Raw genomic sequence first — 23,141 nt, 5'->3', positions numbered from 1 at the left:
AGCACAAATGTTTGTATGCAGCCCTGTTATAGGAAAGAACCAAAAATACTTTGTTGAATCATAAAAGACAAATTAAATGTTATTGAAGTAAAGTTATATAAACAGAATAAAGTTCAATGTCTTAATGATGGTTATTTTACGACTAAAAAAGATTTAAATAAAAAATAAACTAAGATTATACAAATCAGATACATTGAATACAGAAATGGACAGAATTAAGGAAGAAAAAACAAAATTATAAAAGACAATATTTACTTGATATTTCCAGTTTTCAGCTTTTTAACATCCAATTGATAATTGCCTTTATATGCATATACATTATAAGAGTTAAGCAAAAACTTCTATTTTAATTTAAAAATAAAAAAATATGTTCCTAAATAGAAATTTTTTCTTACCTGGCAAAGTTTTCAACAAAAAATAAAATTTTTTAAATTGGTGTGATTTTAACATCTGTTTTTTTCCCCCATTTCAAATTATTCTGATTTTATTTTGTTGAAAAGTTATCTGGTGAAAATACCTATTCAGCAATATAGTTTTGTCTTATTTTTAATGGAAACTCTTATGATGTATTTGTATATAAAAAAGTATTTTTTTTAATTATGTACCACTAAAACAACTATCCAATTTATAGTTAAGACTCGTTTTTAATCTCTCTCTGTTAAAATGTTTTCTTGTTTTTTCTTCCTTATCTTAATTTTTTCTTTATTCTTTTTCAAAAATCCTTTCTCTATTTTTTCTTAATCATTTTTAAGCTGGAATTGGAGTCAGTCACGTGTACAGTCATTAGATGTTCCTGTAAGATGAACAGTTCTCGTAAGCACAATGGACTTAAACAACAATTTCCCAGCTGCCTTAAGTCCCTTAAAATGGAAAATAAATATTTTTTAAATAATTATATTATTTTTAATAAAACAGAAAATTAAATACAATTAAAAATGTTTGTTCTTTTAAAATGATCCACTTTTTTTTGTTCTCTCTATTATTGGAGAAAAGTGAAATACATATGAAGTAGATATTTATTCATTTGTAATAAGTATTAGAAGCACTAATGCTTCTTGTAAGTGGCATAGAAATAGTATCTGGTTGACTATCTTATAGTGATGTTTTGTAGTTAGATTTCAGTTTTCCTTTCAACATTGATGATTTGTCGTATTGTAATCATTATAGTACTTGTGGTAAAAAACAGTATCATAGTAGTACTATCAGTAGAAATGTAGTAGTAGTAATGAGGTAATAATAATAGTAGTAGTAGTAGTAGTTGCCATGGGAGCTTTAAAACTTCTTGCATCTTGTAGAAGAGAGTGATGAGAGATAAGCCTGATGGAGAGAGATACTCACTCAACGCCTATAGCCACCACTTCCGCCGCCACCTCCACCACTGTAGTTGCCATAGGGAGCAGCTCCTCGTTGTGAATAACCGCCCCGCTTTATCGGGCCACCACCATAGTCGTTGCCATAGTTGGAACCAAAATTGCTGCCACCTCCTCCACCCCATCCGCCACCAGCACCGCCACTGTAGCCATTGCCACCATAATCACCAGCACCAGCCCCTCCCCCCTGATTCCAACCACCCGGAGGACCATATCCACCACCCCCAGGACCATACCCACCACCTCCACCACCATAGTTATCATAACCATTGCCACAATAACCGCTAGGTGGTCCCCAGTCTCTGCCGCGATTCATAGGCATGCCCCCACGGCCACCGCGACCACCACGCATCATGCCACCATCACCACCATAGCCCATTGGACTACCACCACCTCCAATCCCAATGCCTGGTGAACCCATACCTGGGCCTCCACCTCCTCCACCACCTCCACTGCGCACTTTGTTCATCTCTTCCCGGGAGAGAGCCTTCTTTACCTCAATCTTCTTGCCTTTTGACTCAAAGAATTTGGTAAGCACAAGTTTGTCCACAGTGTCATAATCTTCAAACGTGACAAAGCAGAAACCCTTCTTCTTTTGGGTGTTTTTGTCGACGACCATGTCCACTGATTTAACCTCACCGTATGGCGAGAAGAGCTCACGCAGATCATCTTCTGTCACCTCTTCTTTGATGCCACCAACAAACAGCTTCTTCACTGTAGGTTGGGACTCCACTTCATTTCGAGGCATGGCACGTTTCGTCTCTACCTCTTTGTTATCAATTCGGTGTGGCCGATGAGCTTGGGCTTCGTCCACCTAAAAATAAAAATAATGAATTTTATAAAAAAAACATTCCAAACAAATTGAAGCAACAAGAACAAGTATTTGTAAGATTCTATTTTGATGAAAATTGAATTTCAAACTTGACTGTGACACAAAACCCCAAAAAACTGCTTATACAAATGATTGGCTATTTTCTACAAATCTTTAATCTATTGCCGACAACATTTTATCAAATCGTTTTGGAGCTATTTTTAGGTGGACTTTAAGGTTTCTAACCAGAATTTCATAAATCAAATGGAGAGGTTGGAGTGTACAAATTTTTAACAACTGAGCAATAATTAGTAGTTATCATTTAAGAGGGTCATAGAGAAAAGAAAGTCTAAGAAATACAAGATAAGTAAAATGGGCACAATCATTAATATTCACAAATTTCTTTTTACAATAGATAAATTCTAACACTATGGATAAAAATACTATCTCTGCAGTTTAAAGAGTTTTAACTATATTAAAGCATATTTAAGGAGGTGGATAAAAGCTTATTAACTTGTTTCTCATTAAAAAAAAAAAAAAAAACAGTATTTTGTCACAAATTTTAAAATTCTATCAGGCTGACAAGAAAATTGCAGTTTTTAACTTTTAAATGTATATGAACATATCTAAGCCCAAACAAAAATTTATTGATCGAAATAAGCACCATCAGAATCAACACTTTTGCCAATGCAAAACAAGTGTATTTATGCCTGGTGGCGATGATACCGCTTAGGTTTTTGAAGCATTTCTCACGCAGATAGTTGTGAAGATGCTTGGAAAAGTGGTAGTCAGTAGGTGAGAGGTTTGGAGAGTATGGTGGATGAGGCAGAGTTTCTTAGCCCAATTCAGTTAACTTTTTCAAGGTCTGTTTAGCAATGTGCGATCGGGCATTGTCATGGAGGGAAATTGGGCCTTTTCTGTTGACTAATTCTGGGTGTTTTTGTCGAAGTTTCTGATGCATTTCATCCATTTGTTGACAGTACTTCTTCACCGTAATAGTTTCACCTGCATTCAAAAAACTATAATAGATGAGACCAGTCTCCGATCACCAAACATTCAGCATGACCCTTTGATTTAACTGGCTTCCGGAAGTGTTGTGGAGTATCGTCGGCATCTAAACACTGATCTGTGCATCACCAGTTGTCATAAAGAATCCACTTTCCATCGCAAATCACAACCTGGTTGAGAAACTGATTATTCTTGTTGTGTAAAAGGGAAGATGACATTACATAAGGTCATTTCTTTTGGCCGTCATTCAATACGTAAGGCACCGATTTATCAAGTTTTTTTGACTTTCCAATCTCTCGCAAGTGGTTGGAAATCATTGTATATGTTATGTTTAATTCAGAAGCAAGTTCTCAAACAGTTGTGCATAGATTGGCTTCGACTAAGGCCCTTAATTGGTCATTGTTAACATCCGATGGATGATGGCTCATCATCTTCAAGACTTTTGTTGCCACCATGAAATTTCTTAAACCACCATTGTACTGTGCGTTCAGTAGTGGTTCTTGGGCCAAATGCTTTGTTGATATTGCAAGCCGTTTCAGCAGCTTTTTGGTCTAGCTTGAATTGAAATAAGAAAATTGTGCAAATTTGCTTTTTTTCTATCTCGTATTCAAAATTCTGAAAAGTTTTAAAATGATTGTAATTTAAACTAGCAATACCACACCATTTTTTTCTTAAGATTGAATAAACTCAAACAATCATTACCAAAAAGAGCATAACAGATAAAGAAATAATATCTTTAGTATTTTAAAATCAGCCCATTAGAACTGGAATTATGATCATTCAAAGTATCAAAAAATTTGTGGTTCACTGGACATTTTGCCGTAAGTCAGTCCTATTCAAATGCATATGAACTTGTGACTTAAAATGGTAGGAAATTTGCACAATTTACAGACTAACCCATCTTTAAATAGCATTACTAGTTGATTTTTTCTTTTTTAGATAATTGTTATTTTATCAACTTCCATGAAAAGATCTATGTAAAAGATGCTTAAAACCGTTTGAATTATGCGAATACCATCAGGAGTTTAAAAGTTATGAGAATTTTAATTGCCAAAATTTAGGTTTTTCCGTGGACATTTTTCTTTAGAAAAAGTGAGCTAAATTATGGACCTCAACATTTCAAGAAATTCGGTAATTTCGCCACCATTTATTTATTTTTTAAGCTATTCTCATGAAACTTGGCAGTCTTATGTAAAATTGTGTGCTCTTTCTGATTATGCAGTCAAATTTGATATATCTCTTTACCATAAGCCATGAATTATAAATTCAGATGTACAAATTTCAATTTTTTTTTTTTTAAACTGGTGCATGGTATCATACGGTGGGTGTCTATTTATGAACAAAACTAAGTATTATAGTAGTATTTAAATATAGCTTTATTGAGAATAGGCATTTTCCTGCCTCCTCACCAAAGGAGAGCTTAATCTGGGTGTAGCCATTCAATGCCTGAAGAGCATTCATGGCCGGTATTTACTACTCCCCTCAAAGAAAAAAAAAATTGAGTAGATATGAATTAATATCAGAAATAAATTGAAAATTTTTCATATAGATTTTGGATTTCTGTAAAAAATGGAAATTTCCATAGTTGACCCGAACTTATGCATTTTGGGACCAGTCCAATTTTCAATTTTGTATATGCTCTATCTGGCCCAAAATATACCCCTATTTTCTGAGATGCAACCATAAATCATACTCTACATGAATCCTTGATGTAGCTTTCACAGTATCAGGACACCAAGAATCCTGATAAGCAACAACTATATATTCACCAGCTGATGGTAATTTTTGTCATTTCTATTCTGTTGTTTTACTGAAAATTCAACTACGTAAACAAAGAAATAAAATGGTAATTTTTTTTACCTTGTTTCCACCTTAACATTTAAAATGATTACTTTTTTTTTTTTTTTTTAGGTTTTTTGGTATGCTGAAAACGAATATCGCATTCAAATTTTCTGCAAATAAGTAGTTTTCCGGATATTAAACAATATCATTTCTTATGTTATCACTTGTGGCCATCTTGGTACGCATGAGCGCGCAAACCTAACTCTGAGAAACTATGTGCAAACGTACATACCAAGATGGCCACCAGCAATAACATAAGAAATGACATTGCTTAATATCCGGAAAGCTACTTATTTGCAGAAAATTTAAACGCGATAATCATTTTCAGCATACCTGAAAACCTTGAAGATAGTCATTTTAAAGAAAAATGTTAAGGTGGAAACAAGGTAAAATTTACAAAATGCATCACAATGAAATTCTTTATCGAACTATCTAATTATTATTATTATTTAGATATCTTCAGTTAAAAAAAGAAAAAAACGGGTTTGTTTTACAGATTCGATTCGAAAAAATGGTCTTGACAATGAGTTAAAAATAAATTCAAGTTTCACAATACATTTTATTTAATTGTTAGGTGAAAGTAAAGAATAGTTAACAAAACACCCTTCCTTCCCCATGTTAAGAATGGGTTTTTAAATAATGTTATTATTTCAGCATGGTAGCATAAGTGCACAGGTACCTTTTATATATATTTTTTTTTAACCACTAAAAAACAAACACATGTATTTTGTACATTTTGTTGTTTTTTAATGCTTTTAGTGCATGCGTTTTTACTACAAGTGTTCAAAACAACAAAATAGTATTGTTTGGAAATCAAATTTGAAAAACTTGAAAATAATTTTTTCAAATTAACAAACCCAGAATAAAATAATGAAACTTTTTTTCTGTTTTTGTTTTGAAAGCAGAAAAAACAGTTTTCTATTTTTAAGAGAATACAAACTCGTTAATACGCTAACAGCGATGGTTAGTGCACAGCTAACCATCGCTGTCATTGTTTCCCTTTAAGTGATTTGAATTTCTATAAAAGATAACATTTTAAAGAATTTTCTGCACAATTAATAATTATCAAATATTTACATATTATACATGAAAATGGATGATATATACCGATTTATCTTATAAATTTTGAAATATTCTCCATCAACTTTGCTCGGTTGTAACTTTGCTTCATGTGGTCGTAAAAATAAAAATCAAACACCAGTAGAGACAGACTTCTTTGTTTATATAGTCTGTAAGATTTCGGCCATATCCAATCAAATTTAACTCAGCGCATATTTATCCAAACGTAATGTATGAAATATAAACATTGTCATTTTTTACCGTTTTTAACTTGGAGCATAAAAACATTGAACGCATAAAAGAAAAATAAATTAACATCATTGGAATGCTCATTCTATTCTCTTTTCATCGATGTAATTCTTTTAAAAATTGACCAACAAATAAAAAAGATATGACTTGTCGAAGCACATTAGGTATGTAATATTGCCGATGTCCACGAAATTACAGCATACACTTGTAATGCTACTTTAAAAAACTATCTTCAGGTCTTTTAAAAATATGAAATTTTGAATATATAATACCATGAAGGTTCAAGTTAGCGTTATTTACGACCATCTCACTTGGTAACTTATGGACTAATTAGCATATTTCAGCTTCATTTACACAACTTTAAGTAGAAACATCATAAAAAACAGCTAAGAAAAATTGTAAGTAAGGCTTTATTATAGGAAGTATTATTCTGATGATAATGTCCATCAGAATAATACTTGACATTTCAAATTTTAGGACAAAAGAAATTAATATTTTCACTATTAAATAGCGTTTGAACAGTTTTTATCTTTACTTATCTTTGTATTACAAAGCGTCAACTTTGAGATATTCTAACTTTTGACTGGAAAGACGTACATAGCAAAGACAATTCTTTTCCCTAATTAGCTAAAACAACTAGAAACGTCGTTGACAGGTACAACTTCTGCTATGAGTATTTATGTGAACACACCCGGACCGCTTATTTGCAAAAAGTGATCTACCGCCAGCGGACATGCTATGCTGACAGGTTTCAATCATTATAGTCGGATTTAAAAAGCAATTTCTTCAAATATATAAATCACAACAAAAATATTAAAATACCATTTTTAAGTAAATTTTATTGTGAATTCAGTTATATAAGTTTTATTTTGATGGAGGTAGGAGAAATGTACTTATTACTGATTTAAAAACTATGAGTGCCAAATTAAGTAGCAGTGTGCGCCTTGTCCAGCGCTGAACGTTATGGTGTTTGGTATTGCTAGTTTAATTTAAACGATTAAATAGAGCGAAAAACACTCTTTAGAATGATATATAAAGTATGAAAATTTGTTTGAAAATACATCATTTGAAATCAAGATTTAAAATTCTGCAAAAACCTTATCAACCTAATATACAAAAAAATTACAAAAATTTTGCAAATAAATTATTTGTTGTTTATTTTATGAATTCTGTAAAAAAAAAAATCAGTGATTTATTTTATAAGAAATCACAATATATGACTGACTGAGAATGGAAAATATACTAAACATTTCATCCCAGCCCGAAAGACCAGTAATAAACATGAGAAAACCCATGTTTGAACAATATGCAGTTTCTAAACAAAATTACACGATAAATAGGAGAGTTTGTTATGGCAAAATATATTAGCAGTAAGAGCTACAATGTGAAACATTTTTTCAGACAGCATTGGTCAATGTTAAACACATCTCTAATTGTTTAAGTTTTAGATTTTGGGAGAAAATCCAACTCCCATGAAAAGGTTTGGAAGAAAATCAATTCTTTTATTGATGATTGAAACAGATATTTCACTTTGATCTCAGTTGGAAATGCAGAAATAAACATGACAAAAATCATTTTCATGAATAATATGTATTCTCTTTGTGTTTGTTCTGTTTGGAGAGATATATCACTAATAATAGCTGTAGAATGGAACATATTTTCAGATGACACTGGTAATCACTTAACAGATTAACAAATCTATGCACAAAACAGTTACTATGGTAACCATTCTAAACTGTTGTATTGCTATTTTTATTTGTTTATTTATTATTATTATTATTTTTTTTTTTATTACATTTTCACACCAAACAAGGCACATTGCCACTTTGTTGTAGGGGGCTACTATCGGGGACATAAGCATCAGGGGTATTGTGTAGGAAGTTGGGCAGCAAGATGTTGGTTCATGTTGCACTTGAACTTCTGCATGTCAGTGCAGTCGGGGAAGCAGGGACCCGGAAGGGAATTCCAAAGTCTAGCTGTTCTGGGGAAGAAACTACTGGAGTAGAAGGCTCTCTTGCATCTAGGGATCTCTACTGTGAAGGGGTTGGATTTAGCTGCTTGTCAGGTTTGTCGGGAGTATTTACGTCGTGGGGGCACAAGTGCTTGCAGTTCGTCAGAGCATTCTCCGTTAAAGTACTTGTAGAACAGGCAGAGGGATGCAATATTTCGTCGATGGGACAGAGGCTGAAGTTTAGATGACAGTTCAGGACCTATCAGATTGGCGACTCTCTTTTGAACCTTGTCTAGGAGCGAGAGACTAGTGGCAGATGCACCAGCCCAAATATGACAACAATACTCCATACATGGGCGAATGGTGGCCTTATAGAGGTATAGGATACTTTCAGGCGTTAATAGCTTTCTAGCACGGTAGAGAGAACCCACCTTCTTTGCAGCGGCCCTGGCAATGTTCTCAATGTAATTGTTCCAACTCATGTTTCCTGTGAACGTTAGGCCAAGGAGTTTAAAAGATGTACTTTCAGATAAAGAGTCATTGGCCATTGCTATTGGCGGTAGGGAAGGTTTCTTGTAATTATTGAAGGAAACAAGTTTAATCTTGGCAGCATTGAAGGTGACCATTCATTTTTCTCCCCATTTCACTACGGATCGGAGGTCATCCTCTAGTGTTTCTGCCATTTCTTTAGATATGTGTTCATTTGTTTTCCTGTCGTGTCTGTTATAGAGCGTGGTGTCGTCAGCATACATGCCCATCTCACAGACAATTTTGTCAGGGAGGTTATTTATGAATATTAAGAATAGCAGAGGTCCAAGGATAGACCCCTGAGGCACTCCCGCATTTATATCATATTGTTTAGATGTACGACCGTGAAGGACAACCTGGATTTTTCTCTTAAAAATAAATGTACACACTGGACAAAATCTAATATCCTTTTTTCTCACCAACATTGAATTTTCTGAAATTATGTAAACATTTCTGACAAATGTAAATAAAAATTATATATTCTATATGGATGATGGCATATGCACAAGAATAAACAAATAGTCACAAATTCTGAAGGTCACTTGCGACATTTCATTAAGGCAACATTGTGAATAGAGGTTTACTTTCTAGACTACCTATAAATGATATTTAGGTCATAAGAAATTAATGAGTTAACATTTATTTGAAATGAATATAAGTATCTGAAAGTTGGCATAGATAGGATAAATATAGAATTTTTCTTTTTATTGATGATGTAAGCAGCCGATGTTGTGAAGAGCACTTCAACTTAACAATTTTCTGGGCAGAGTAAGTATTTTATTTTAAACTCAAGCAAAATAGATTTTCTTTATTGTAAAGGAATAAAACAAACAAAAATAGGCTATTCAGAATAAAATTTGAACATTATTGCTATTGATAACAAATTTCGAAGATCTGACAAAACAAAGAGGGAAAGAAAAAGTTGCTTCATTAGTGTTCATATAAAATAATGTCTCAATTGGTGAAGTTAAAAAAAAAAAAAATAAACATTCAGAAAACGTCTGAAACTGGAAAAGTTTACAATAGAAGTTTCTTTTTTTTTTTTTTTAAATATTAATATGAATACTGGCAAAATATAATTTTTTCCATAATTTCTGACGGAAAGTGTACACTTGTATAATGTTATGTATATGTATTTTCATGTTTTCCCCACAAAAAAAAGAAATGTTTCTGCGAAACTTACCACATATATATGATACATAAGAGTGAGATTTTTTGATTGGTGCTGAATGTTAAAAATACTAAAGACATTTACGGAAGATAATAAAAATATATATAGTGAGAGAAAAAAACAAATCAATATAGAAAATAATAATAAAATGTTTCATAGAAAGTGTAAATGTTGTTTGACTTCCATTCTCATTTTTATTGGCAGTTTTGAACTTGCCAACTTTTATCTGATGATATCTATGCACATTGTTTTTATTATAGAGTGAAGGATTATATTTTCTCCATCTTGTCAAGAGAAAATTGGATGGACTTAAAGACAATGAAACAAAAAAACTAAAAAGTTTCAAGAGTTAGACTTGAGCTATTGTCTCTGCAGCTCTGCTTAACACATTTGATAAAGCTTGAGACAAAGAGGAGGAGAATAATTAAACAATTTGTTAAGCTTCTATTAATGACGGTACTAGTTTATAAAGAAAACATTTCATTTGAAAAGATGCCAAAAATGTTTCAAAATATTTTGGACATCTTACTACAGAGAAAGTCAACATCTTTACAAGTTAAACAAAGTCTAACATGAATGTATTAGATAATTACTATGCATAATGTATTAGATAGAACACATTACTCGGATCTGGGGCCAGATCTATAGATAGGCCACCAATAATAAAAAACCATGAATTATTTTATAAAGTACTTCAAATCAAATTGAGTTGTATTGGATTATTAGTTCACAAATTACAGTAATTAAAGTGAAGCTACTGTTGTAAATTTGTAATATTTCAAAACGATGGAAACATCTGAATTTCATATACTACCTACATATTAAAACTTGTCCAGGACCACAATAAACCCTCATTACACTTAGATATCCTCAATCTGGGTAGTAGATACCATTATCCCTTCAACTTTAATTTTCATTTCAAAGGTCATGCATACCAAATTAACTTGAGTATAATCCCAATGTCATTCTCATTGTTCATGGAATCTAAATTTAGGCACAGATAAAGAATGAGGGAAATTATTGACAGTGGTTTTAGCTAGATGAGTGTTTTTCATGAAAGTTTAGCAAGCGGGGACCATAGATTGGAGCTCAGATGAGCACTTGCAATTAAAATAACAATAAAGCAGAGACAGGCTGCAACGTCTCTTCTGTGCAAAAGAGGTTGCAGGGAAGAGAAAAGGGCATCCCCCACTAAGCTACAAAGTCTATTTTGAACTCTGCCAAGGCAGAATAAGGTTTTCTAACAGCTGCTCCAATGTGGCAACAATACTCCATCCTTGGATGTACTTGGCTTTTATATAGATAGAGAATTGCATCAGCAGTGAGATATCTAATGGAGTGGTAGAAGGATCCCACCATTTTTCCAGCGACCTTGGCAACAGATTTGATGTACATGTTTCATTTCAGATCAACAGTAAATGTCAAGCCCAGAAACATGGAGCCTCCTCAAGACAAGAGCCATTCATTTCAATTGATACCAGATGAGGATCAGAGCATTGATGATGTAAAGATAGAAGCTTCATTTTAGATTTTTTTTTTTTTTTTTTACACAGTGATCACCACTTATCAAGGCCCGGAAGCCACTCAGGGATAAGGGTTATTGCAAGTACATTACGTTAGTGTGGAGATTTGATGAAGTGTTTACTTAAGGGGCCGGTTCATTAGGAATTTGTTAACGTTGGACTTGAACACATCCAAGTTGTAGTCCGGTGGGAAGCAGGCAGACGGAACAGAGTTCCACAGGCATGTAGTTCTAAGAAAGAAGCTTTGTTCATGGAATCCATGTTTTGATTTAGGCACAGATAAAGAGTGGGGGAAATTTTTCACAGTGGATTCAGCTAGACGGGTGTTTTTCGTGAAAGATTGGCGAGGGGGGACCAGAGATTGGAGTTCAGACGAGCACCTGCCATGGAAATAACGATAAAACAAGGATAGGCTCGCAACGTCTCTTCTGTGGGAGAGAGGTTGCAGAGTAGAGAAAAGGGCGTCCCCCACTAAGCCACGAAGTCTATTTTGTACTCTGTCAAGGCAGGATAGGCTATTTTAGCAGCTCCTGCCCAGATATGGCAACAGTATTCCATCCTTGGATGTACTTGGCTTTTATATAGATAGAGAATTGCATCAGTAGTGAGATATCTTCTGGAGCGGTAGAAGGATTCCACCATCTTTCCAGCGACCTTGGCAACAGACTTGATGTACGTGTTCCATTTCAGATCAGGAGTAAAGGTCAAACCCAGAAGCTTGTCAAAACATGAGGCCTCACCATGCATTAAAAGTAACCAGCCACCTCTTTCCCCATTGTACCATGTGCTCAAGATCAGAGGAGAGAGAATCAGAGATAACTAGGTCATTTATGGCCTTTGATGCGTTACTATAACTGGTAGTGTTGTCAGTATAAATGTCTACAAAATTAAATTAATTTGTTGGTGACCCTTCAAAGTTGCTATAATTCGAAAAATGTTTCATTTAAAATTATTTATTTGTTCGAAAAAAAAAACAAAAAAACAAAAAAAAAAAAACATTACTTTATAAAAATCCAATGCTGCTTTAATTAGAAAATTGCTTTATTAAAATTATATTTTCTTAGGCAGACTTTTCAATAAATGTCTTTACAATTATATTTTGATACATTATGAATGTTTTGGTTTTCGAATATTTTTGTGTTCAGAAAAAAATTTTGTTAGTTATTTATTTGACCAAGAAGAAATTGGGAGTTATCACCCCCCAACAATGGTGCTTGCCCGCATAATGCAGAAGTGCCTATATATCATTCAAGTTGGTTGGTTGGTTGTTTTATGGCATATCAACCGTTTTCAGGTTATTTAATGCCGAATCCAGTTATTTTGAAGAAAAATTTTTAAATAGAATATATTTTTTCAAGTCGGTTTCTATTTAACCCATAGTTGGGACCCTAACAGGTACTACCACTCTGGGTCACAGTGGACCTGGGAGCAATGGCAATTAAAGGATGGTTCCACATTCCCCAAAAGCCCACGAGCTGGGGCCTCACCATCGGATATAGTTTAAGGTCATATCCAGGACCATATATCATTCAAATACTACTGTGTTTGAATATATAGTCAAGTGACAGTTTCAGTCATTTAGAATTGCTTTAAAGCTTCACTGCTCATTCATTTTTCGACCAAATTTCAAACAATTATTACAGTTATAGATCACCTTCTCAGCTACATTGTGAAATAAAAATTTCAATTGTCGTTCAGTAAAACAAAAGTTATGAATTTACTAGTGTTCAAAATCATAACAAAATGTAAGGAGGTGAGCGACGTTTTTATGACTGGTTTTCATAGCAACCATGTCGCTTCAGTGACTACTGCTGCTATCAATTCACCGCCTTCGCAAAAAGAGAAGTAACAAGTGAAACTGAAAGAATGAACGGAAGATAATTGGAGGGATTTTATTGAAAGACAACGAGAGTCGTACATTGTTATTACATATGTGTATGTTATGTTTATGGAGCAAAAAAATAAGACTGAAATTAAATAAAGAACAAGTGGATTTTATTTTCGCTACATCGTAATCATGCGATTAAAATTTGGCAGACGAAAATTTGGGAGACAAGTCAAAGAGAAACCCAATTTATATTAATTGTTGATGCAGTTCTTGACAATATCCAAAGTCGCTATCGTCATAGAGACATATTGGAATATGGCTCTACCAAAGCCAGGAACTTGTCTCCGGCAGCCAAAGACACCAGGGTTGGGGTGAGAGAGATGTTGAGTGACATGCTCGGGTTGCTTCCGTGCAACCAGGTGGTAAACTCTAGAGAAAATCTTATTTGATCACTGCTCTTTTTGTTTCTAAGTTCGTGTTGGCTTATCATTTGACAGACTTCTTACTTTTGGAGTTTGCCATGCAATGGATAAAATACTATGTTGAAAAAAAAAAAAAAAAAAAAAACGCCACTCTTTTGGAGGTTGAAGGTTTGATCGATTTGGACGTGATGGGAGCTTGGCTATCACTTACTCCACACCATCATCCATGGATTAACTAAACGATTTTGTTGCAAATTCCAACACCTGAAGAAGGTTGAATGTTACATCGGCCGAAACACTTCCCTAGCAAGGAAGTCATCAATGTATGTGCCAAGAATTTAAATTTTCTGCATTCACTACAAATTGTTTGTTTTTCAACAAACTAAAAACAAATGTATTTAAAAAAAAAAAAGAAAAATGGGTATTCTTGCAGAATTTGACCCGGATTCTCATGGATTGGACACAACCGTCAATCATTGAATTAAGCCGGGTGCAGTAACAGATGCAGACGAATTTAAAGAACAGAACAAAATAACAAGAACCTACTGCAAAGTGACTGAATATAAATGTTTTTGTTTATTTTCTTCAAGATTTTTGTTTTTGCAAAATTATTTATCAACAAGTTCTTCTTTGCATTTTTTTTAAGAAAAGATAAATGTTTTATTTTTAACCGTAAATTGTTAGATGTAAGTACAGACTTTTTTGTTTATTTTTTTAAAGATTTTTTTCAGTAAATTTCCTTTTTTTTGGTTCACAGAAGTTTTTTTTCTTGTTTTAGAAAATCGTAAATTATTAAGTGAAAGTAAAAGAAAAAACTTTTTTTCAAGAAAACCTTTTTTTTTTCATGGCCGTTCATTGCAGAATGAAGAACTTTCGAGATGAGGATATTTCCTTAGGAATCTTTACTTCGGTCGACTGTTGAACGGCCATCGATGGCTAAAAGGGAGAAGATGGGAGTAAAGAAATAGAAGGAAGCTCCCAACTGGATAGCTTCCGGAAATGTGATCTATGATGAAGACAAAAGGATGGTTTTAAAATTTTTGCCTCCACATACATTCAATTAGATATGTACCTAGAAGTTCCCGGTTGGTCCCGCATTCTTGCTGGTTTCACTGTTTTGCTTCCTTCCACATCTTTTCGATGTTGTTCGTTGTTGCATTTGTCGCAGGGTCTACAAAATGCAAACTATAACAGTCAAATGATGGAATCCTTCTTCTCCAACTTTGTTATAGGCCTTCCAACAGTTGGATACGACTGTGGTACAATTTTTCAATAAAATTATGACTTGAAGGTTTCAAATATGCTGAAAATAATTATTGCAGGGAAAATTAGCACTAACAATTAGCATTACAAGCGTATGCTGTATTTTCGTGGACATTGGCAATATTACATACCTAATGTGCTTCAACAAGTCATATCTTTTTTATTTGTTGGTCAGTTTTTAAAAGAATTATATCGATGAAAAGAGAATAAAATAAGCATTCCAATGATGTTAATTTATTTTTCTTTTATGCGTTCAATGTTTTTATGCTCCAAGTTAAAAATCAAAAAACGGTAAAAATTGACGACAGCAAAAAGGGAAACTGTTTTTCCAATGTTTACATTTTATACGTTACGTTTGGAGATACATGCGTGGGGTTAAATTTGATTGGATATGGCTGAAATTTTACAGGCTATATAAACAAAGAAGTCCATCTCTACTGGTGTTTGATTTTTATTTTTACGACGATAGGAAGCAAAGTTACGACCGAGCCAAATTGACGAAGAATATTTCAAAATTGATGAGATAAATCTGCATATATCATCCATTTTCATATAAATAATAGTTTCAGAATTATTTTCATGTATAATATGTAAATATTTGATAATTATTAATTGCGCAGAATTTTATTTCAAATGTTATCTTTTATAGAAATCAAATTCACTTACGGAAAAACGGTCGCTAAGCGCGTCATGCACTGAGCTGACTAAAGCATTCTCTTAAAAATAGAAAACCGTTTCTGCTTTCGTCTTACTAGACTAGTCATTTTTTATTCTGAATTTGTCAATTTAAAAAAATTATTTTAAAGTTTTTCAAATTTGATTTCCAAATAATACTATTTTGTTGTTTTTAACGCTTTCAGTACACGTGCACTAAAAGCGTTAAAAAAACAACAAAATGTACTAAGTACATGCGTTTAACTACTTATTTGTACTTAAGGTAGAATTGTGTATTTTGTAGTGGTCAAAAAAACAAAAAAGCATAACAAATAAAAGGTACTTGTGCACTTATGCTTCCATGCTGAAATAATAACGTTATTTAGAAACCCATTCTTAACATGGGGAAGGAAAGGTGCTTTTGTTAACTATTCTGTACTTTTACTTAACAATTAAATAAAAAAAGATATCGTGAAACTTGAATTTATTTTTAATTCATTGTCAAGACTATTTTTTCGAATCTGTAAAACAAACCCGTTTTTTTTAACTGAGGATATCTAAATAATAATAATACGAATAATTAGGCGGTTCGATAAAGAATTTCATTGCGATGCATTTTGTAAATTTTTACCTTGTTTCCACCTTAACATTTTTCTTTAAAATGACTACCTTTATAGGTTTTCGAGTATACTGAAAACGAATATCGCATTTAAATTTTCCCCAAATAAGTAGCTTTCCGGATATTAAGCAATGTCATTTCTTACGTTTTTCTTTGATATACTTCTGAGATTAATTCATATCTACTCAATTTTTTTTTTTTTCTTTGAAGGGAGTAGTAAATACCGGCCATGAATGCTCTTTAGGCATTCAATGGCTACATCCAAGATTAAGCTCTCCTTTGGTGAGGAGGCAAGAAAATGCCTATTCACAATAAAGCTATATTTAAATACTACTATAATACTTAGTTTTGTTCATGAATAGACACCCACTGTATGATACCATGCACCAGTTTTAAAAAAATTGAAATTTGTACATCTGAATTTATAATTCATGGTTTATGGTAAAGAGATACATTAGATTTGACTGCATAATCAGAAAAAGCACACAATTTTACATAAGACTGCCAAATTTCATGAGAATAGCTTAAAAAATAAATAAATGGTGGCGAAATTACCGAATTTCTTGAAATGTTGAGGTCCGTAATCTGGCCCACCTTTTCTACAGAAAAAGGTTCACAGAAAAGCGTAAATTTTGGCATTTAAAATTCTCGTAACTTTTAAACTCCTGATGGTATTTGCATAATTCAAGCGGTTTTAAGTATCTTTGACATAGCTCTTTTCATGCAAGTTGATAAAATAACAATTATCTAAAAAGAAAAAAAATCAACTTGTAATGCTAAACAAATAATTTGAGATATAAATACCTGTATTTTGCAATGTAATTTCTAGTAGTTTGAATTGGCCACCATCTTTGCCGTTTCAATAAAATGGTTGAGTGAGCATGCACAGACAAATTGTGAAGTTAATACGAAATGCAAACGCTTATTCAATGTCATTTCTAGCTATTTCCGCCAAAAAAATTACTTTCAAGAATTCAAATTCAAGAAAATTCAGTCAATGTGCATTGGTTGTCCAATCTATTTATTCTGGAAGCCATTCTTAACATGGGGAAGTTGAAAATAAAATGTCTTTCGGAATAAACACCCCAACCTCCCCATGTTAAGAACGGCTTTCGGAATAAACAGGTTGGACAACCAGTGCACATTGACCTAATTAATGAAAGAAAATGTCCTGTGTCTGGTGTGAATACAACTACATCGACACAATGTCTGAATTAAAAAAAAACAAGTGCGCACACATATGGGAGTGGTAGCCCGAGTTAGGGTTCAAAAGTATCCGCTGGAAAATCTTGAAAAAAGACGAAACTGTAAAAAAAATAAAAATATTGATGTGTTCTACAATAATGCGCTGAAAAAAAGAAGCTGATGGTTTGTCGCCTATTCAAACATGGCCGCCAGTGATTTACATTGCAAAATACAGTATTCATATCATGAAAACTTTGTTCTAATTTTCCCTGCAATATTCATTTTCAGCATACCCGAAAACCTATAAAATTTGTCATTTTATTGAAAAATTGTAAGTAGTCTACGGTTGGCGTAACGGAGCACTTTGACCTATATTTGTTTATTATTGGAAGGAAGGTTTCGGCGTTTCGGTTTGGTATCGTCACCAAGAAACCCCCCTTGTCAGTGGTGTCATAACTGCTGAAGACCCAGAGCGGTTTGAAGATTCTCCCAACGTTGTGTTTCCTTCGGTTGAAGAAAGACTCGTCTATTTCGACTGTGTGCCCTGGGCCTCTGATCTGCCAGAGGTTCCTAATGAAATACTGCTGGCAAATTTCTCTGAGAAAGTTCTTCCAATCTGTATATGTGTTTTCTGAAACAATACCGCATTCCCTTGGCATATTCTTCAGGGTAGCCATTTCGTATGTCCACAAATAAATGATTTTTATGATTAAAGCAATCTCCAAATTGGATCGGACAAAAAAAAAAAAAAAACGATCCTGCGCATGAGGAAACCCACTGTCTGCACTGCGCTAGGAGTATCAGAAGCCGCCATTGAAAACTTGAATAAACATCTGATTATATATCGGTTTTCTTAAAAAAAAAAATTTCATGAAATTCAACAAATTTTAACTGATACCAAAATCTATTAAATATATATAAATGCCAAAAAATCACTTACCTGTAAAAAAAGAAAAACTAAGCAATGGCTGCTTCAATTCTCCATTTATAAGAATTGTCCATATTTATATTTTATATTCCATGTATTTTTTAAATGAAAGGATTTTTTAAAGCAAGGGTCCCAGAAAATTGCATTTTTGTAACTTGTTTTGCGCCATTAGCTTAAAGCAGTGCTGTTGCTAATTTGCAACTTATCAAATACGGATTCGTCAAAGGGACATAATTAATGTCTCTTTTTTTTTTATTGGGTGCTGTTAACCAAGATTAGTATTTTTGGTACTCCATAGTTAAAAAAGTACACATTCACTTATAATTTTTTGCCGTTAAACAACAAATCCAGCCGACTGTTTTTGTTTTTTTTTAATTCTCTTAATGAAATACATGAGTTTTTGATTATTATATTTTGTTTCTACTTTATCGAGTGAATTTTTTATTTTTTTTAAATATCTAAAAAAAGAAAACATTGAATGTAATAGAAAAAATTGTCGTCAGCATCCGGTATTTACTTGACGATATAAGCATAATATGAGCTTTCATTGAAAAAAAAAAAAAAAAAAAAAAAAATGAACGTGGTTAAAAAAAAAGAAAAAAACAAAGGTTTTACACTTTGGACTTTACAGGTAAATTTCCAAAAAACACTTATTTTTTTTTTTGTTTTAATTTACAATATATTATTTATTGATCTTTTATTTTTAATTTGTGATATATAAAACTTTGGTGAGTAAATTGATTATTTAAATTTTAATAATAATAACCTTTTTTTAAGAAAACCGATGAAAAAAAAAAATTGTATTTTTTCGATTAAAACCTTTCATTATTTTAAAATTTGGTCTTTCCTCATTTTATTGAAAAAAAAATTACGGTTTGAAATTACATTTTCATATTGATTATAAGCTTCGAAAAAGAGACAGTCCATATAATCAGATGTTTATTCAAGTTTTCAATGGCGGCTTCTGATACTCCTATTAGTACGCATTTGTGTATACAAGTCTTGCACCTCATTTGTTTTGATAGCAGTTTCTTCTGACTATATGAAAGTCTGCTCCGGTGTTTTCATTTCTTTTTCGAAAGAGCATGAATTCATTCCCATGCCTGCCATTATCTTTGTTGCGAGTTTGAAACTAAATTTGTTTAGTCTTTTTTTTTTTGTTTTGTTCAATAGGTACCTCCAACGCGTGCCACAGTTTTACCCCCCACCCCATATGTAACACGATATAATCGTAATTTAATATTATCATCCTAACTTTTTTACCATTCAATAGAAAATGCTTCAAATAAACTGCTAATATTTTTAAAAATTTTTTTACAGCATACAAAAATAATAAAAATGCGAGGAAAAAATCGTGTTTATATTATCGACACTTTAAAACAATGTTCCTATGTAGTGACGTTTTTTTAAGCCGTTCACACATCCATGTTTTAAAAATCTAGTAAAAATCAAATAATAATCATATTTTCCTGAAATTTTCGATATTCAATCATTATTAAATAAACTTACATATTAAAAGTAGGTTTTGATAAATATATTAGCAGAAATATATATTTTTTTAGGATAATTTTTTTTCTCAGTAATATAATTATTCGAATTACAACAACAACAAAAAAAAAAAACAATTCTAAAAAAGAATTATTTTTAAAAAGCTTTAAATGATATTAAATTCAAATATTATGTGATATGGATTTTTTAATAACAGGTTTCCAATAATAAAAAATATATTCATATAAGACTATTGAGATAATAAAAATTGTAAATCCAAAATCAACCTTTAAAAAATTCGTTTTGATTTTATTATTTAAATTGATAGAGGATGGTCCTTATGTTTGGCGCTTTTTTTTTTTTCAAAAATGTACGGAGGCTTGTAAAGAACATTATTTTTAAATACATGTGTCAACAGAAGACGTTAAAATTAATTTTATGTAGTTCGTTAATAAAAATGTATTTGTTTTACAAAAGGTAAGTTTTATATTATTTTTTATCCATAGCAAAAAAAGGTTATTCCATTAATAATTATAACGCGAACGCTTATCCATAGAAATTAACACAAACACACGAAATGATGACGTCACTAGTAAAATGTGTACTAGTAGTACACTGTACTACTGACGTTTTACACATCGCCAGGTACCTAGTGTTCAATTTCTACCAATTCGAAAGTCGGCTGCTTCCATTTCAATAGTGTGTTTTCATTGGCTGATCAAATGCTCAGCCATTGAAGTAAAAATAAATGGTACTTGTACAGTTTAATCAAAAATGAAAATATCGAAAAAAAAGTTTAAATTGTACGTATCCGTTATGGAATGAAGTTCTCCGAAAAAAAAATTTCACTTAATTTCATCAATAAGCTTTTTTTTTTCTTTCTTTCGAAAAAACAATTTGTTATAATACCGAGCAAACGGTTTCATTTTTAGGAAGAAAAGCTAGTATTAAAGATGGGGAGGGAGTGTCGGCGCTTTAAATTGAGTTATCTCCCCGCGACGTTTCTAAATTTTTAAAATTCAAAGATATCTACCTTCAACACGCTGTCATAAAAATCAAATTAAGTGAATTTTTTTTTCGGAAATCTTCAGTTCAAAACGAATACGTACAATATAATTTTTTTTTTCTTTCAATATGTTCATGTTTTAATGTCTTGATTAAACTGTACAAGTACCAAAAAAAATAAATAAATAAATAAAAAATACCCCCTACCATCACCCCGAAAAAATAAAAATGTCGATTTATAGTTTCAACATTTGAACCGCCCGGCTTAATCCGATGATTGACGGTCGCGCCCGATCCATGATTGACGGGAAATTCCGAGAATCCGGGTCAAATTCTACAAGAGTACAAAAAGTGCAACCATAACTTAAAAAAAAAAAAAAAAATGTTTTTCGCTAAATGCCGGATATATGCACCAAATTGTTTGACTTGGGTTTACTGGTTTATCGAAAGTAATTTTGGAGTGTTTAAACTGCCGATTATCGAAAAGGCAAAAAGTAAAATATAGCTCTTCTTCGCACGCTTACCAAATAAAATATTTATTTCCAAAATATTTTTATGCATGGCGATTATTTGACTAACGAATGATCTTTAAAGCTGAAATGAGAAATGTCAGAAGAAATGTTGACCTTTAAAGAAATACGTTAACATTTTTCTTCATACAAAATATTTTTATATTGAGATCACAAAAACAAAAACTAAATCTTGATAAATTTTGAAGAATCTTTGAATTTATTCTGATAAAAAGACTAAAATCGGAAATTCTTTAACAAATAGTTAAAAACGGTATGAAAATGGTGGATTTGGATGGATATATCAGGAAGACCTTTGGTTTTTATTGAAGTCTTAGAGAGGGAGAGGAGGAGGAACGGCAATTTCTTCGTTTCGATTCCCTTCGAAAACAGAAAAATCTGGAGGGGAAATAAAATATCAAGAAAGGAGATTCCAATTTTACGATCGCTAAAATAATAAATTGAGCTCAGATTTTTTTTTTCTTAAAACAAACGCATGGAAATTTCTCCAGAATTTTTTTCGATTAGACAACAATGCGAGTTATTATTACAACTAATTATTATTATTACAATTATTATTGGGTAATTCTTAGTTTACAAGTGATTAAAGTCCGGATATTGGACGTTGTGCATAAATTTAAAACTTTTTTAGATAAAGATCATAATTTATGTATTTATTTTTGGTACGCATTGTTTTTATTTAAAAATTAATATTTTTCTAAAAAAATTTTTTTTAAGTATACATTTTTAAATATCAGCATGAGAACAAGGTAAATATTGCATGAAACAGAATAAGGTAAATATTGCTTGAATAAGTACGTATCAGTTAATAATTTAAATATTAATTGAAGTTCCAGATTTTTCAATAATCGATAGTTTTCTTAGAATTATTTTTACATTAATTTATAAATAAAAACAATAACAAATTATGATTTTAGTTTTAAAAAAAAAAGGTTGTTTTGAACCCAATCTCAATAAATAAACCTGTACAGAGCGAACAAAATTACCTGTAAATTACGAAGTTAAAACTAGATTACATATTTTCAAGATTTCACATCATGATTTGCGTATTTTTCAATATGCTACATTGATATTACATAAAAATAAATAGCAGGTATTACGAGAGAGCAATAATTTAAAAGTAGGAAACGACTACTATTAATAACACTTTACCTGGTCGACCGTCTTGTAAGTGATAAAGCCGAACCCCCTCGATTTTTTCGAGTTCGGATCCCTCATGACAATACAATCAATCACTTCACCCCACTGGCTAAAGTATTTCTTGAGGCTCTCTTCGTCCGTGACATAGTGCAAACCGCCGATGAATAGCTTACAGAATTTCTCCGAATCATTTTCCCGAAACCTTCCTCCCCGTGACATGATGGCGACGCCGCAAAAATCCCAACAAAACTCGCACTTATCTCTCCCTCCCCCTCCGTTATTACAACGTTTGCTGACGCCCCCCTCTCTATTCCAACCGTTACCTCCCTTTCTTCACTTCAATACATGTATCTTTTCCTCCTGTTTTTTACTCTCAATTAAAAAAAAAAAAAATCGTGTTATTTTTCTTTGGATACGTGTTTCCCCCTTTCTCTTTGCTTAAATATATCTAGTTTACTGCGCACTACTCTTCATCTTTTATGCCTGGTTTGGAAACCCAATTTTACTCAACTTTACTAACTCTTCTTTGAGAGTCTATTTTAATATCTATATTTGTTCGTATATTGC

At 32.3% G+C, this 23,141-nt stretch overlaps 1 protein-coding gene across 1 annotated transcript; it reads right to left on the bottom strand.

Moving 5' to 3' along the window:
• Positions 1–938: 938 nt before the first annotated feature.
• Positions 939–22,849, bottom strand: LOC145277858 (heterogeneous nuclear ribonucleoprotein A1-like 3). Its single transcript, XM_080129809.1, has 2 exons — positions 22,587–22,849; positions 939–2,184 (listed from the first exon to the last, which is right to left on the bottom strand). Exons 1-2 carry the CDS (start codon positions 22,791–22,793, stop codon positions 1,339–1,341), a joined length of 1,053 nt encoding a protein of 350 aa, XP_079985935.1. The 5' UTR covers positions 22,794–22,849; the 3' UTR covers positions 939–1,338.
• Between the last annotated feature and the right edge of the window lie 292 nt (positions 22,850–23,141).

Source organism: Euprymna scolopes, chromosome 6, assembly GCF_053919585.1.
Source record: "Euprymna scolopes isolate OS-2025 chromosome 6, ASM5391958v1, whole genome shotgun sequence".
Lineage (NCBI taxonomy): Eukaryota > Metazoa > Mollusca > Cephalopoda > Sepiida > Sepiolidae > Euprymna > Euprymna scolopes.
The sequence above is the reverse complement of the archived record's forward strand: the minus strand, read 5'-3'. Positions and strand labels throughout refer to the sequence as shown.

What these genes read in the sequence shown, in the direction of transcription:
- LOC145277858 (XM_080129809.1), bottom strand. Translation starts at nt 22,793, where the DNA reads ATGTCACGGGGAGGAAGGTTTCGGGAAAATGATTCGGAGAAATTCTGT. An exon ending in CTTACAAGACGGTCGACCAG is followed by an intron (nt 2,185 to 22,586) that starts GTAAAGTGTTAT and finishes TTTTATTTTTAG; the next exon opens with GTGGACGAAGCCCAAGCTCA.